The sequence below is a fragment of the Rhinoraja longicauda genome, chromosome 7 (assembly GCF_053455715.1).
Source record: "Rhinoraja longicauda isolate Sanriku21f chromosome 7, sRhiLon1.1, whole genome shotgun sequence".
In the NCBI taxonomy this organism is placed as follows: Eukaryota; Metazoa; Chordata; class Chondrichthyes; order Rajiformes; family Arhynchobatidae; genus Rhinoraja; species Rhinoraja longicauda.
In genome coordinates, this window is record NC_135959.1 from 20521614 (window position 1) to 20538949 (window position 17336).

The 17336-nt window shown below is 43.5% G+C and overlaps 1 protein-coding gene across 9 annotated transcripts in view; it reads left to right on the forward strand.

Annotated features, from left to right (window-relative positions):
* The window catches only part of LOC144595138 (dedicator of cytokinesis protein 9-like), a 264207-nt gene that overhangs the window by 229646 nt on the left and 17225 nt on the right, over positions 1-17336 (forward strand). For 6 of the 9 annotated variants that reach the window (XM_078402228.1, XM_078402233.1, XM_078402234.1 and 3 more), the window contains 6 exons: positions 289-346; positions 6524-6630; positions 13305-13427; positions 14616-14729; positions 15589-15624; positions 16983-17129. In XM_078402228.1, coding sequence (XP_078258354.1) covers positions 289-346; positions 6524-6630; positions 13305-13427; positions 14616-14729; positions 15589-15624; positions 16983-17129 — 585 coding nt within the window. The remainder of the gene's footprint in view (positions 1-288; positions 347-6523; positions 6631-13304; positions 13428-14615; positions 14730-15588; positions 15625-16982; positions 17130-17336) is intronic. The other 3 variants (XM_078402231.1, XM_078402226.1, XM_078402230.1) reach the window with 1 other exon arrangement.

Here is a 17336-nt window from a genome sequence, read left to right on the forward strand (position 1 = left end):
GCCCACATGAGACCTTGTTGCCGTTACACAACCTTGTTTAATGACTATTAAGGAATTGGAACCAATTTGCCTAAAAAGTTACTCGCTACAAAGAATTATTTTCGAGTTATTCATTCAGCTACTTTCAGCGGTGAAAGCAACTAAAATTTCTTACGGATTCGGTCTTATGCAGAGGAAGTGTCGCTTGCTTTCTTTTAGCCTCTATCGTCTTACTTTCAACTCTGCCTTTTTTGTAAACTTTGTCACAGTTCCTGACTGGTAGCTTGTCTCTTTTTGTCTTGGGTGCAGGCAGCCATGTGCTACGTCCATGTGGCAGCACTGGTGGCGGAATACCTCAGGAGGAAAGGTAAGGCGGACATCTTGGTTCTCCTGAAATACGTTGGGGTGTCGATTTTGGGGATGGGGATGTTACGGCCTCACTGAAAGAAGGTTTTGTACATTTAAAGATATACATAAAGTGTGCACCATGTATCCCCACGTTATAGGAATTCACCCGTACAGAATTCATAAATGCCAGAACATTTTGGATAGAGAATAAATATTTACACCGCGGGTAGAGCTGCTGGTTCACAGCTCCAGATTCCCAGGTTCAATCCTGACCTCCAGTCCACCCTGTCCCCAAAGATATGCGGCTCGGGCGATTATTTGGCCACATTAGATTACTCCTTATGAGTAGGAGGGTGATAGAATGAGGTGGGATTAATGGTCATGCAGGGAGAATAAAAGGGCGTCAGAGTGGCGCAGCAGTAGAGTTGCTGCCTGACAGCACCAGAGACCCAGGTTTGATCCTTACTACGGGTGCCGTCTGTACGGTGTTTGTACTTTCTGTGACCATGTGGGTTTTCTCCGATTTTCTCTCAAGTGCAGGTTTGTAGGTTAATTAGTTTCGCTAAAATTGTAAATTGTCCCTTGTGTGTATCACAGTGCCAGTGTACGGGGTGGTTGCTGGTTGGCATGGACCTAAAGTCTAAAATGGGATCAGTACAAATGGTGAGCTGAAGGCCTTGTCTCCAATCTGTTTGATTCTTTGATATTGTTGAGTCTGGGTTCACGCATACACCCACACTGGGCAAGAACCACAGATTTTGTCCTCTGTGGGGCATCAGTGCGGCAGACATGTTTTCACAACAATCTCGTAGTTTCATGATTACACTAGTTTTTTTTACTTCATTGACATTAGATTTTATTTAATGGTTTGAACTCACTGCCTGAAATAGAGGTGGGACAGAAGCCTTCAGCACATTCAAAATGTACCTGGGTGAGCACTTGATGTACAGTTGCCCAGAAAACCACGGACGAAGGGTTTAGTTTAGCTTAGAGATACAGTCCGGAAACAGGCCTTTCGGCCCGCACCGACTAGCAACCCCACACATTAACACTATCCTACACACACCAGGGACAATTTACATTTATACCAAGCCAATGAACCTACAAACCTGTACATCTTTGGAGTGTGGGAGGAAACCGAAGAGCTCGGAGAAAACCCAAGCAGGTCACAGGGAGAACGTACAAACTCCGTACTGACAGAACCCATGGTCAGAATCGAACCCGCGTCTCTGACACTGTGAGGCAGCAACTCTACCGCTACGCCACCGTGCCGCTAAGTTGGGAGGTGGGAGGATTGCTGGATGTTATGTGTAGAATATATTTTCAGTGCTGTATGCCTCTGTGTGGATAACAAAAAGGGGCTAGGATTGGAAGCGATTTTTTTGATGCAGGAAACCCAACGCCTTTGTTTCCTTGGTTGCAATGTTTTTGTTAGATATTTTTTATTGCACAGCCAGTGGGCCTGGTAACGATTAATTTTCGGGTGTGATAAGACTTTTAACTAATGCTTTGGGAGCAGGATTATTAGTCACTGCATCACTTCCAGAGAAAGTGATATCAACAACAGTAACTCAAAACCTGTATTTCCAGATAAGATTGGCAATCAAGCACATTGGGAGATATTGATATCAAGGCAGGTTACCTGGAATTTGACCAGAGGTTGGTTTTAAAATGAAGACAGACAATGCTGGAAATATTCCGCAGGTCAGGTGGCATTTGTAGAGTGACTGGTTTGGTTTAGTTTAGATATACAGGCCTTTCCGCCCACTGAATCCACGCTGACCGGCAATCCCTGAACACTAGCAATATACTACACACTAGGGACAATTTACAATCTATACCGAAGCCAATTAACTGACAAATCTGTTTGTATTTGGAGTGTGGGAGGAAACCGGAGCACCCCTGAAAAACCCAAGTGGTCACGGGGAGAACGTACAAATTCCATACATACAGCACCCGTAGTGAGGATTGAACCTGGGTCTCTGGCGCTGTAGGGTAGCAACTCTACCGCTGCGCCACCATGCCGTTGATAGCCTTTCATAAGAACTGGCAGGCCCTGAAGCAAATAGCAAAGTCTGTTAATGTTAAATGTTGCATGTAATGTTTGTAACCTGTCCATTCATACTAATTGTGCTTTGTGGGAACAGTGTAAAAGGTCTGAGTAAGGGTGGGAAGCAGAATTAAAGTAACAGGCAACTGGAAGATTTGTGCACTGAATGGTGCTCTGTAAAGTGGTCAACAAATCTTGTTGGCTTGCTCCAGTGTTATGGAGAAAACGTTGTGAGAACTGAATACAGTGCACTAGATTGGAAGAAGTGCAAATCAATCATGCCTTCAGCTAGAAGGTAGGTTTTAAGAAGAATAGAGAAATTTAGAGAGGAAATTCCAAAGCCCAGGTGCTAAGCAGCAGAAGAGACAGCTGCCAGCGGAGGAATCATTATGTTTTGGAATGATCAACTGGCCAAAAAATAAGCAGGGATCTCAGGACTGTAGGGTTAGAGGAGATTACACAGATTGGGGTAAAGTGGTGGCAGCTATGGAGGAATTTAGAAGAAAGGAATAGAATTTTATCAGGTATCTTTGCAATCGTTAGAAAGACTTGGTTGTAGAGCTTATTATCTCCAAGTGTCCTTTCTAATGCTTTACCATCAGTGAGGCCCCTGTTGTAATGAAGAGATCCCAACTACCTCTCTTCATCCCAGCAAGATTCCAAAATTATCAATGTGTTGATGAATAATCTGGATTATTAATGCAATGTGAAGGTTACATATTGCCCATAGGACACTGCGGAGAACTCCACTACTTTGCTTCCTAACTGGATCCATTGCATACACTTAACTAAGTAGAAGTGGCCTTGGTAACTTAGTTATCTTGAGAAAGGTAGCACCTCCAGCAGTGCAGCATTCCCTCACGACTGCACCCGAGAGTTATCATATCATATACATACAGCCGGAAACAGGCCTTTTCGGCCCTCCAAGTCCGTGCCGCCCAGTGATCCCCGTACATTAACACTATCCTACACCCACTAGGGACAATTTTTACATTTACCCAGCCAATTAACCTACATACCTGTACGTCTTTGGAGTGTGGGAGGAAACCGAAGATCTCGGAGTAAACCCACGCAGGTCACGGGGAGAACGTACAAACTCCTTACAGTGCAGCACCTGTAGTCAGGATCGAACCTGAGTCTCCGGCGCTGCATTCGCTGTAAAGCAGCAACTCTACCGCTGCGCTACCGTGCAGTTATAGGAGCAGAATTAGGCCATTTGCCCCTTATCCACTCTGCAATTCAATCATGGCTGATCTATCTTTCCCTCTCAACCCCATTCTCCTGCCTTCTCCCCATAACCCCTGACACCCGTACTAATCAAGAGTCTGTCAATCTCCGCCTTAAACATAATCCATTGACTTGGACTCCACAGCCTTCTGTGGCAATGAATTCCACAGGATCACCACACTCTGACTAAAGAAATTCCTCCTCATCTCCTTCCTAAAGATTCGTCCTTTTATTCTAAGGCTATGGCCTCTGGTCCTAGACGGTCCCACTGGTGGAAACATCCTCTCCACATCCACTCTATCCAGGCCTTTCACAGTTTGAGGTTCTGGAGTGGAACTTGAACCCATCACCTTATACCTCACAGGAGGGGATATTGCCCAGATTATGCTGGTCTTCGGAGCAGTCGGGGACCACAGTGTAATCTTCAGTTGCAATATCTGTGTTGAGTGCAGCTGAACCTGTGTAAGCTGATCCTGATGGTGGAGTTCCTTTATTGTTTAAAACCTAATGGAAATCCAACATGTGAATATACCATCCACTTCAGCCATTAGCAGATGGTTTTGTGACAATATGATTAAAAAGCAGAGCACATTTATACCATTCTGTGAATTGTTGACTTCCACACCCCATTGCTTTTATTAAATAAAAGTAATCCGTTTGCAACTCTGCAAATCACGGAATGGCATATATGTAATCATGTTGCTGCAAAACATTTTCTGTCGTTGGGTTGTTTGGGAGATTAATGAGTTGGCCGTACAGAGTTTGTACATTCGCTCTGTGACCACGTGGGTTTCTTCCAGGTGCTTCGTTTTCTTCCCACATCCCAAATACGTACTGGTTTGTAGGTTAATTGGACAGTAAAATTGTAAACTGTCCCTGGTGTGTGGGATAGTGCTAGTATACGGGGGTGGTTGCTGTTCGGCGCGGCCTCAGTGGGCCGAAGGGCCTGTTTCCGCACTGAATCCTTAAATTAAAGTAAAATCCTTTGTGCTGATGGAAGACTTCAAACGTCCAGAGAAGTGCCGTAACACTAAAGATGAAAATATTGTCCCCAAAAGTTGTGCTCTTGATCTCACTGAGATGCGCAAGGTGCAAAGGCTTCCTTGTATTGAAAACATCATTTTATACAGCAATGATGATGTGATTATTTTTTGGAATGATCTTCTATCCACCAAACAATATTGTATTATAGGTTTTCAAATGTAATGCCAAAAAAACACAAGCTACCACTAGAGGTCATGAGTACATTTCATCTGATTTCCTCTTGCCCTGACCAGTGTAAACGATTATTTATTTTTCTCTGTGACTTTTGTCCAATTTAGAGTCATACAGCAAGGAAACAGGCACTTCAACCCAACTCGCCCATGCCCATTGGACCGCCCCATTTAAGCTAGTCCCATTTAACTGTGTTTGGCTGCATCCCTCTAAACCATTCCTATCCACATACCTACTCAAATGTCTTTTAAATGTTGTTATTGCATCTGCCTCAACTACTGCCTCTGGCAGCTCGATCCATATGCCCACCACCCTCAGAGTGAAGATGTTGCGCTTCAAGATCCTATTGAATCTTTCCCCTCTCAAAGTAAACCTATGTTGTCTGGTTCTTGATTCCCCTACCCTTGCTAAAAGACTCTGTGTCTATTTCCCTCATAATTTATGCTCCTCTATGAATCGCCCCTCAGTGCTCCAAGGAATAAAGTCCTAGTCTGGAATAAAATCCTTAGTAGTGGAAAAAAGATAGCCTTTGGTCACCTTGATCAATTCAAAGAAAATTCATATTATCTACTTTTGCCTTCAAAGGATGTGGATATGAGATTAATTGAAATTTCTCAGTGGGTATGGCAGGATCTGTGGAGGGAAATGGACAGATGATGTTAGAAGTAAAAGAGTAGAGATGGGTTTGAATGGAAGCTGAATGAACGTACATTTGGAGATAAAGATGTAGACATCTCGGTCAGTGGGAACGAATTAGAGCAAGCACTGTTTCCATGCTATATGACTAGTTTTTGGGGGAAGTTTCAGGAGCACCTTTATGTGTGAAATAGAAATGGAAAGGCTTTAGCCATGAGTCTCACCTCTGAGAATGTCTGGGAGAGCAGATGGCAGCTTGTGGAGGATACTTACATTTCCAGGTCCCAACACTGCTGTGCACCTGGTTCTCCCCACTCCCATCAGGCAAGAAGTGCAGAAGTTTGAAAACACATACCTCCAGATTCTGGGACATTTTCTTCCCAGCTCTAATCAGGCTAGAGTGTGGTCTTGAACTCCCATCTACCTCGTTGGACATAGACGCAAAATGCTGGAGTAACTCAGCAGGTCAGGCAGCATCTCTGGAGAAAAGGAATAGGTGACGTTTCGGGTCGGAACCCTTCTTCAGTTTGGAGACTTCATGGAGACTTTTGAGCTATCTTTAATCTGATTTGTCTGAAGAAGGGTCTTGACCCAAACGTCATCCATTCCTTCTCTCCAGAGATGCTGCCTGTCCAGCTGAGTTACTCCTGCTTTTTTGTGAGTATCTTCGGTTTAAACCAGCATCTGCAGTTCCTTCCTACACATTTAATCTGATTTTATTGGACTTCAACATGCACTAAATTTTGTACCCTTTATCCTTTATCTGTACACTGTGAACGTCTTGATTGTAATCATATATAGTCTTTTCTTTGACCGGATAGCATGCAAACAAAAGCTTTTCACTGTAGCTCAGTGCACCTGACAATAATAAACTGAACTAATCTAACCTAAATGCATGTCCTGACCCTAACTGTTGTGCCACCTCTGTTCTCGCTGAACCGGAATGCTCTTTAAAAGTCAGCCAAGTTCTGAGTTTGGCTCCTCAGACATGCTCATACATTCATAGCACTCCACAGATGAATTGTTGTTCAATATGAACCCTCATGTTAACTTTGCTCTTTTCTCCAGGTATATTTAAACAAGGCTGCTCGGCCTTTAAGGTGATTACACCCAACATTGATGAGGAGGCAGCAATGATGGAGGATGGAGGAATGCAAGATGTCCACTACAATGAGGTGAGTTGATCTGGGCATTCCCACAACCTGCCATCGTAATACTTTCTTCCTACGTCACACCTCTTCCCTCAGTGTTTCTGTTCTGCCAAGGCACTTAGATCTGATTGGTGCTGTCTATGTGTGTTGGAACATTGATTGTTCCATGGGCTGTCTATTTTGATGGCTCCATATAATTTTGTTAATGGTTGGATGTGACTTTTTTTAATGGGGTGCGTAACACTACGATAAAGTGTGACAACTGAATTGGGTTTTTTCTGAATATATCTTGCTTCAGTCTCCCTCAAAATAAATTAATCTTCCAAGTTTATAGTTCCATAAGGGAACTTTTATATTTTACTCTTGTGTTCTTCACAACCTCTGTGTCCTGAAGTGTTTGATGGCCAAAGAAGGATCTTTTTAAAGTGTTCACTGTTGGGTGGCGCAGTGGTGGAGTTGGTGCCTCACAGAGCCAGAGACCAGGGTTTGACCCTGACGATGCATGATGTCTGTACGGAGTTCGTACATTTTCCCCGTGACCTGCGCAGGTTTTCACCGGTATCTCCAGTTTCCTGCCACACTCCAAAGTTTGTAGGTTAATTGGTATAATTGTAAATGGTCCCCAGTGTGTGTAGGATAGTGTTAGTGTGTGGGGGATCCTTGCGGACTGTGTGGGTCAAAGGGCCTGTTTCCACGCCATATCTCTAAACTAAAACTAAACACAGTTGTAATGTAGAGAACTCAGCACTCCTGCTCACACGCACCGAGCTCCCACCAACAGTAGTTTGATGATGGCAGAAGATCTGAAAAAAAGCAGACACTGGATAAAACAGAAAATGCTCAGCAGGTCAGGCAGCATATACAGAAGGAGAAACAGCTAAAGATTTGGGTCCAGGATCACCTTCATCAGGCTGGGAAAGGGAGATATGCAAGCTAGTCTTCAGTAGAAGAGAAGATGGGGAGCGATGTAGAGAATAAAGGGAATGCCTGTGATTGGATGAGTCCAAATGGCCTAACGGGGGCAGTTACCAGCACCTTGCTTTCTTTGTCTGTGTAACGTGTTGTTAACGGTGAGGCTGTGGGACATGCCAGCAGGCCAGACCGTACAAATAGAATAAACCGAGCCGACATCATGAAGGGGACAAATGGCCAGTTGTGAGACAGACAGACAGGAAGAGTGAGCTATTAGGATTTGGAGAGTTCATAATTGAAGGCTGCAGCGTGCCCAGACAAAGATGAGGTGTTGTGTTTCCAGGTTGCGTCGGGAATCGTGGGTATGGTCGTAATAGTAATTTTTGGGTGGTTCAGCGGTAGAGTTGCTGCCTCACAGCTCTTCCAGCGCCGGAGTCGCCGGGTTCGATCCCGACTGCAGGTGCTGTATGTACGGAGTTTGTACGTTCTCCCCGTGTGCTGCGTGGGTTTTCTCCTAGATCGGTTTCCTCCCACACTCCAAAGACGTACAGGTTTGTAGGTTAATTGGCTTGGTTTAAGTGTAAATTATCCCCGATGTGTGTAGCATAGTGTTAATGTGCAGGGATCGCTGGTCGGTGTGGACTCAGTGGGCCATAGGGCCTGTTCCCGTGCTCTATCTCTAAGCTAAAGGCCACAGACCAGAGATTGGAGTGAGAGTGAATTAGTGTCAACATGATAATGAGCCTACGCAGGTAATATTGAGTCATAGAGCCATATAGCGTGGAAACAGGCCCTTCGGCCCAACTTGCCCACACCGACCAGCATGTCCCATCTACACCACTCCCACCTGCTTGCGTTTGGCCCATATCCCTCTAAACCTGTCCTATCAATGTACCTGTAATGTACCTGTCTAATTATTTCTTAAACGTTGCGATAGTTCCTGCCTCAACTACCTCATCTGGCAACGCGTTCCATCCACCCACCACCCACCACCCTTTGAATTAAGGAGAAATTCGCTTTTTGATCTACAACTCTGGGATCTTTTGAGTTTCACATCTGAAAGTTGGTATTTCCAACAGTGCAGCACTGCCTCAGTGCTGGCTTGGAAATATTCTGGGGACTGAAGTGGCAGTGCTGGGAGGTGCAATTTTTTTCTGCAGCCTGCCTTGTTAACAGTAAATACAGAATCTACATTGTAAGCAAACTTTGGGCAGATAAGAATACACTGATGTTGCAAATTCAATTATCAACTGTTTCTAAAACAGTTGCCTTTGATGGACTATTAACCTTTTATCGCCAAGTCATTGTAGCAAATATTAATCATCGACAAGATCATAGTCGACATAATTAAACCAATGCTTGTTATAGTTGCTTGCAGTGTTGATTTGAATGACTGATAATTGCCACTCTCAGTGTGATTTGGCCATTGCGGTCTCCTGAGTCAGCTCTGGAAGTTTCATTTAATTGTTCTGAAAATCCGTCAACAGAGTAGGAATGAGCAGATTAACATATGATGGACGTTTGACGGCACTGGGCCTGTACTCGCTGGAGTTTATAAGAATGAGAGGGGGGCCATCGTTGAAACATACAGCATAGTGAAAGGCTTGGATAGAGTGGATGTGGAGAGGATGTTTCCACTAGTGGGAAAATCTAGGACTAGAGGTCTTAGCCTCAGAATTAAAGGAAGTTCTTTTAGGAAGGAGATGGGGAGGAACTTCTTTAGTCAGAGGGTGGTGAATCTGTGGAATTCTTTGCCACGGAAGGCTGTGGAGGCAAAGTCAGTGAATATATTTAAGGCAGAGATAGATAGATTCTTGTTTAGTACAGGTATCAGAAGTTATGGGGAGTAGGCAGGAGAATGGGGTTAGGAGGGAGAAATAGATCAGCCATAATTGAATGGTGGAATAGACTTGATGGGCCGACTGGCCTAATTCTCCTCCTATCACTTATGATCTTATGACCAGGAATGGGAATTAAGCATTTCCCTTTGGGCAGTTGGTGGGATCTGAGTTAGGCCTGGTGGACTCCCCAGTAGAATAAGTGCAAGTAATCCCCAGGTCACACAGGGTTCCTTTTCTGAGAACTGTTCATAACACGAAATGCAGAAATGTGGTCGCCCGCCAATATAATTAAATAAAAACATAGGCCGACCAGGAGCAATGAGTAGTGAAGAAAGGATGTTTAACTCCACCATTCAGATACTGTCACGAACCAAGTTCCCACTCAGCAGAAGATGCCTGCAGACCCACATTAACTGGCAAATCAAAGACTTGCTCATATGTCATGCACAGGTGTTGTACATAAGTCAGGTGTTCGTAAGCTAAGTATAAGTTCGTAACCTGTATATCTTCATTCCCACTCCAAGTCAACCACTGTTAAAAACCTTCATCCGTGCCTTTGCCACTGATCCACTACTGGCCTGACCTCTGTTCTACCCTCTGTAAACCAGAGGCCGTCCAGAACTTGTGCCTTAAATTCCAGCCGCACTCAAAATGCGCCAGTGTTTCACAGAAATTTTATTTGGCTTATTGGCTACTAATTGAATTGAATCTTGAAAAATTGGGAAAATATAGTGAGTCACGGAGAGGAAAATTGTAAAATGTTAAGTCCGTCCTTCCGATTCCAGATGCATAAACTGTGGGATACGTGGATAGGAAAGGTTGAGAAAGACATGGGGCAAATGCAGGTAGGTGGAACTAGTGTAGTTGGGTATCTTGGGCCTCGTGGGCAAGTTGGATCAAAGGACCTGTTTCCATGCTATATGACTCTTTGATTGTGTTGATTGAATGCGGCCACCTTCCTTGGCACCACATGGCTTTGCGTTGCGATTCAATGCTCGTTCCTTCCCGGTAGTTCACTTCCTGCAAGTTAGAATTTCACTGTTTTGCTATATAGCAGTACTATAAACATTGCAATCTTTGCTGCACTGTTCATAAATTTATTGCTGTGACCACTTTTATTGCCAATCATCCTTATTTTTATTGCGCCCTGTCTTTATAACAGAAGCGATTGATTATGTGGTAAAAATATTTATAGCACAGGTTTTCATTTTTATGTTCAGATTATATTGCAGTTAAATTTTTATCACACCAGAGGCTTATTTTGCCAATTTTCTTTGCTTTGCAAGTTATTGCTCTCTCATAATTTCACATATTACCATCAGCCAATTTATTTGCACAGAAATTTTGACTATTACAGTCTTAGGGTTCAGAAGCAGGCCATTAAGCCCAATGTACCAGTGCTAGTACCTGCTGTTTCAACAACCTGTCCTTAAGCTGAGATGTAAAACTGAGGTACAGTCAGTTCCCATCGCAATGTCTGGTAGAAGAGAGACAGATTCTCCCCATTCTCCTTGGCAGTGGTTGTCTCCCACACAGTGCTGTTGGAATGAAAGCAGAAGGCCATGACTTTATTTATGTGTGGGATCTTGCTGGGCAGAAATCGATTGTTGTATTTCCCTCATTAATCAATGATCACACTTCACAAGGGAAGTCTTGTCTCAGTTTCACACCAATCTGCATCATTGAAACATTTACTTTCCAAGTGTTTCTCCCCTTTCCTCTCTGCAAATTCCTGTAGAATCTGCTTCCAATACCATTTCAGGCAGCCCATTCCAGGTCCCAGCAGCTGCTCTAATACGTGACTTCTTTAAAACTTGCCCCAAGTAGAGGGTACAGAGGAGATTCGCCTGAATGGAGCCATAGAGTCAGACCGCATGGAAACAGGCCCTTCGGCCCAACTTGCCCACACCGACCAACAAGTCCCATCTACACTAGTCCCAGCTGCCTGTGTTTGGCCCATATCCCTCCAAACCTGCCAGTGTTTCAGTTATGAGGAGAGACTGGATAGCTTAGGTTTTGTTCTCCCTTGGAACGGAGGAGGCTGAGAGATAATATGATGAGGGGGCATAGTAGGAGAAATAGTAGAACATCTTTTCCCATATTAGAAGAGTCTAGAACAAGAGTGCATGGGTTTAGGATAAGAGGTAGGGGTTTAGAGGATTTATGAAGCATTTTTTTTTCCTGAGGATAATTGGAATCTGAAGTGCATGAGGTGGTAGAGTCAGAGATTCTAACAACATTTTTGAACTATCTACCTGCATGGAACAGGAGACTATGCACCAAGTGCTGATTATTAGGATGAGCATAGATGGGTACATGGTTGTCAGCAAGGGCATGATGGGCTGAAGGAACGGTCTCAATCCTGTATTACTCGAATTCATCAGTTTCATGTGCCTGTTCATCTCTTAGTAATTATTTTTCAGTTAATTGGCCAAATGTTGGTGAAAGCTGGAGACACAAAAGAACTAGTTTAAATTTCAATGTAAAGGGCTGTGATTAACATTTAAGACTAGGTTAAGCATAATTTAGTTTAGAGATAAAGCGCGGAAACAGGCCCTTCGGCCCACCGTGTCCGCACCAACCAGCAATCCCTGCACATTAACACTATCCAATACACACAAGGGACAATTTAAAAAATGCTTTATACCAAGCCAATTGACCTACAAATCCTGTACGTCTTTGGAATATGGGGGGAAACCGAAGATCACGGAGAAAAGCACACAATCACGGGGAGAACGTACAAACACTGTGCAGACAGCACCCGTAGTCAGGATCGAAGCTGGGTCCCTGGCGCTGTGAGGCAGCAACTCTACCGTTGCGCCATCGTGCCGCCGCTAATAACTCAATTTAGTTGAAACAGCAGAAAGAAAAAAGGCTCAAGTTGCAATGATCCTAGGTTGTGCTTGAATCGCTTCAATCTTTTGGGTGATTCAGGTCAGGGTAGCTAAAGAATGCAACCGGAAAAGAAATGGGGGCTTGAGGCCATTGATGCTTCAACCCCTCACAGAGCCAGTGGACAACCTGTTCTTTGCCTAGAACTGTTCCATCTTCTCCTTTGATTAGTCCTTGTCACTGAATGAGGGGGATTGATAATAGATTTTGTGGTGAGAGGGAAAGTGTTTTGATGACAACTTTTGGACATTAAGGGAGAAGAAAAAAAAAGAGTTTGAGGTTAACGCAGGAAAGTGGTGTTGAGATAGAAGAAGAGCATGATCTTATTGAATGGTGGAGGAAAATAACTGCAGATGCTGGTACAAATCGAAGGTATCACAAAATGCTGGAGTAACTCAGCAGGTTACTCCATGTGGTCAGGTTTCTATAATATTTAAAATCTGTCTTCAAATAAAGAAGTAACTATAATCTTTGTAACATAATGTGTATTTGACATCTAACCGTTCCCTTAGTTAAAGTCAAGAGGAGGTCATTCGGTCCCTTCTTCAGACTGAAGAAGGGTCTCGACCCGAAACGTCACCCATTCCTTCTCTCCAAGATGCTGCCTGACCTGCTGAGTTACTCCAGCATTTTGTGATACCTTATTGAATGGTGGAGTAGGCACAAGGGACCAAATTACCTCCTCTTGACTTTAACTAAGGGAACGGTTAGATGTCAAATACACATTATGTTACAAAGATTATAGGTATTTCTTTATTTGAAGACAGATTTTAAATATTATAGAAACCTGGCCACATTTAAAAGATCTGCCAGGATGTAATGAATGGCAGGGCAAGCATGAGGGGCTGTGGCTCCTCCTGTTCCTATTTCTTGAGTTTGGTCAGGAAAACATTGACTAAAAGGACAATGGATTCAATGCAAAAAGATCAGGGAGTGGAACTGATTGGAGAGCACCTGCACATTGCTTTGAATAACCTCGTTCTCTGTTGGCAGTTTTCTGTAGCGGGTAGAAGATTACATTGAAAACTGATCCTTTGCCTGGTGTTTTCACAGGATGTGTTGATGGAGCTGTTGGAACAGTGTGCAGATGGACTCTGGAAAGCAGAACGTTACGAACTTATTACCAATGTTTACAAACTGATTATTCCGGTTTATGAGGAAAGACAGGAGTTTGAGGTGAGTGAACGTGGTCCTCCACACAGGTGGCAGGGTTGGGGATAAATCTATCTTATACCTTCAGCATCGCAGACTGGAAGTTGCTGAACAACAGTTCACATGTTACGGTCAACGTATCTTCTGTTGTCTGAACAAGCACAAACAAAGATGGAATTATATTAGAAGAAAAGACGCAAAGTGTTGTGACTCAGCGGGCCAGGCAGCATCTCTGGAGAATGTGGATAGGTGATGTTTCGGGTCGGCTCCCTTCTTCAGACTGTTACAAAATCACCATTCAAATTCTCCCAATATATCTATATACTAAAACTCGTTTGTTTGTTTGTTCCTGAACTACAGCCAAAACGGTACACGATAGCACGACAACTTTAGGCCCACCTTACTCACCGTCGTCCCTTTGGTGGTAATGGAAGAAGTTTCATTGAAATTGGTGTTATATTTTTAAAGTTATTCACATTTTAAAGTTTAAATCTATCTCCTAGGGAGGGAGGGGGTGAGAGGGGGGAGGAGGGAGGATAAGGGGGAGAGGAAGGAGGAGGGGGGGGGAGGGGGGAAGGAGAGGGTGCTGCACCAATGCAGGAGAGGTTTGGGACCAATGGGTCCACTTGGTCTAGTAGAAAATATAAATGATATAGCAGATATAGAAAAGTGGAAGGGAAGCAATGAGGTAGATTGTGGGGTGGTGGCATGAATACATCCCTTTGTTCAGTAAGAAGGGTCTCGACCCGAAACATCACCCATTCCTTCTCTCCAGAGATGCTGCCTGATCCACTGAGTTACTCCAGCATTTTGTGTCTACTTTCGATTTAAACCAGCATCTGTAGTTTTTTTTCCCTACTTTCCTTTGTCCAGTAGTCTGATAAGAGGGATACAAGCTGCCACTGAATCGGTGTATGTGACTTCAAGCTTTTATATTGTCTGTCCAACGGGAGAGGGCAGAAAGGAGAATGACCTGGGCAGGAGTGGTCCTGGATTACGTTGAAAACAACGTAGGACACAAAGTGCTGGAGTAACTCAGCAAGTCGGGCAGCATCTCTGGAGAATATGGATAGGTGACGTTTCAGGTCGAGACCTTTCTTCAGTCTGAACATGTCCAAAGACATGTTTTATGTTTAATCTATCAAAGGTTTGCTGAATTAATTTTGTAGGCGAGAGACGTTTAATGTGTTTCTCCATTATACACCCCAACAGAAACTTGCCCACCTCTACGAAACGCTCCATCAGGCCTACAAGAAAATCACGGAGGTTACACACACGGGAAAGCGACTTCTTGGCACCTACTTTCGAGTTGGCTTTTTTGGGCAGGTGAGTATTTTTTATTCTCTACAGGAGATTAATATTCAGTGAAAATTAAAAGGCTGAGAGAGCTGAAGGAAAACCAACTCTTGACTGACTTTTGAATGCTGATTTTTTTTAAAAATTACATATAAATAGCTTAGTGTAGTTTAGAGATTTTGTGCGGAAACAGGCCCTTCAGCCCACCACGTGCCCGCCGACCAGCGATCCCCGTACACTAGCACTATCCTACACCCTAGGGACAATTTACAATTTTTACCGAAGCCAATTAACCCGCAAACGTGTACATCTTTGGAGTGTGGGAAGAAACCAGAGCACCCGGGGGAATCCCACGCGGGAGAACGTGCAAACTGTACGGACAAATAAGTAACCAAGATGAAAGATGTTGCTCATGTCTTCTCTGTAGCACCCGAGAACCTGTGTTGAGTCTTTTCACTAATCTTTTCCTTTTCACCCTTTTCTCTTATTGAAGGCAGCGGTAAGTTTTGCAGCAACTCTTTCCATGTCAGCTGTGAGCTCTTCATGTGTCGTGGTGTGACCTTGCTAGCTTGTTTCTGAAGTTGTCTGCTTTGCAGTCATAACCTTAACCATAACTGTCGGGGGAAGAGGTGTGACGTGTTTAGATTGCCATTCACTGCCTTGCTTTGTCCATTGTGATGCATGTAGAAGTGTGGAACACTCGGCTCTGCATTCCACTTTCCATTGACATACATCACCATTAGAAAAAATAATCTTTAAAAGTTATCATTGTAGTTTGATGGTTGTTAAGTTTGGTGTGTTTTTTAGTTTTAGGTGATTACCTCTAGCGCGAATGCTTGGAACAAATGTAATTATCGCTTTTGTTCTTTGTCTTTTATAACCTTTATAGCAGTACCAGTTTACAGACAGTGAGAGAGATGTGGAGGTAATTCCATGATGGTGTCGCAAGTGATGCAGTACGCCTTGCTGCATTAAAAGGCGGTCTGATTTGCTGTGGATAGTATTTTTATGTCAGCTTATCATCTGTTCTTCGAAGACTTCTTGCACATCACCCCTACCCGTTCTGTTCCAAAACTGGAATGATGCCTGTGCTTCATTCAGCCAGTTGTAATTTGGAGTTATTTGTCTGCATTGAGATCGGTTTACTTCCGTGCTCCACGTACCTTTATGCAAATCTGAGCCGACCTTGAGGGTTTTGGGCAATTCTGCACATCAGGTTCTGAATCTAGATAATGAATCCCTGGCATTCACTCTCTGAGCCACACAACATGGACTGCTTTTGAGGTCCAATATTGGTGAGGTACTATGAACACCGTGACAGCATCATATCCATGCAGCTTATCACAAAGCTTGCTTCTTGTTTGGAGAAACCATACTGTCTGTCCAAATGCCAATGCTACTACAGATGTGTTATTAAATTCTCCTAAATTGCTTAACAAAAATGAGAAGATTAACTTCAGATCTGCATTTGAATTTATAAACAAAAGTAACTTTTCATAATCCGTGTCTTTTTTTAAAACAAAAAATCTTTAACACCTTTTGCAAAATGTCTTTGATTAATTTGGTTGCAAAGTCTTGTCCGTGATTTGTGAAATAATCCCATTCATTGTTCCGCTCCTGTCCAAGCTTTGCAATTCGAATGTGGTGACCTTGCACTAACCTGAAAAGCAGTTCCGGATGTTTCTGTGTAAAATGGCCAGCAAACTCGCATCTGTTTGTTTCACGGAAATACAAAAGCAGCCAGATTCTCCTCCCCAAGCTAGCCTCCTAAAACATGTAGTAAAACAATGCCAAGTCCAATAAAATGACCTGGCATTGACTAGTTTGAATCCTTTAAGCTGGAAATTAGTATCAGTGAGATCCATGAAAAAAAAGTGATGTGAAATCAGTTGGCATTAATATGGAGACATAAGAAACTGCAGATGCTGGAATCTTGAGCAAAACAGTGCTGGAGGAGCTCGCTGAATCAGGCAGCATCTGTAGTGGGAGTGCACAGATGACTTTTTTGGTTGGGACCCTTCTTGAAGAATCCTTCAACCTTCTTGAAGGGTTCTGACCCGAAATGTCATCCGTCCATTCCTTCCACAGATGCTGCCTGACCCGCTGTGGTTCTCCAGCACTTTGTGTTTTGCAGTTGGCATTAACAGTGGTCTTGAGGAGACTTTGGAGAATCTTTTGTTTGCTGTCTTCAAGTTTTTGATTGGTTTAACTTTGGTTCAATGTTTTGTGTGTCCACATGTTTGTGTACTTTTCACTCAATTTCCCTGACGTCATTGTTGACAGGGCTTCTTTGAAGATGAGGATGGAAAGGAGTATATTTATAAAGAGCCAAAGCTGACTCAACTGTCTGAGATTTCCCAGCGCCTCCTGAAGCTTTATTCAGACAAGTTTGGCTCGGAGAATGTAAGGATAATCTACGATGATGGAAAGGTAAGAGGTTTAATTTAGAGATAGTTTAGAGATACAGAGCGGAAACAGGCCCTGCAGCCCACCGAGTATGCCCCAACCAGTGACCCCTCATACTAACACTATCCTACACATACGAGGGACAATTTTACCAAAGCCGATTAAACCTATAATCCTGCACGTCTTTGCCATGTAGAAGGAAACCCGAGATTCAGGACAAAACCCACGCAG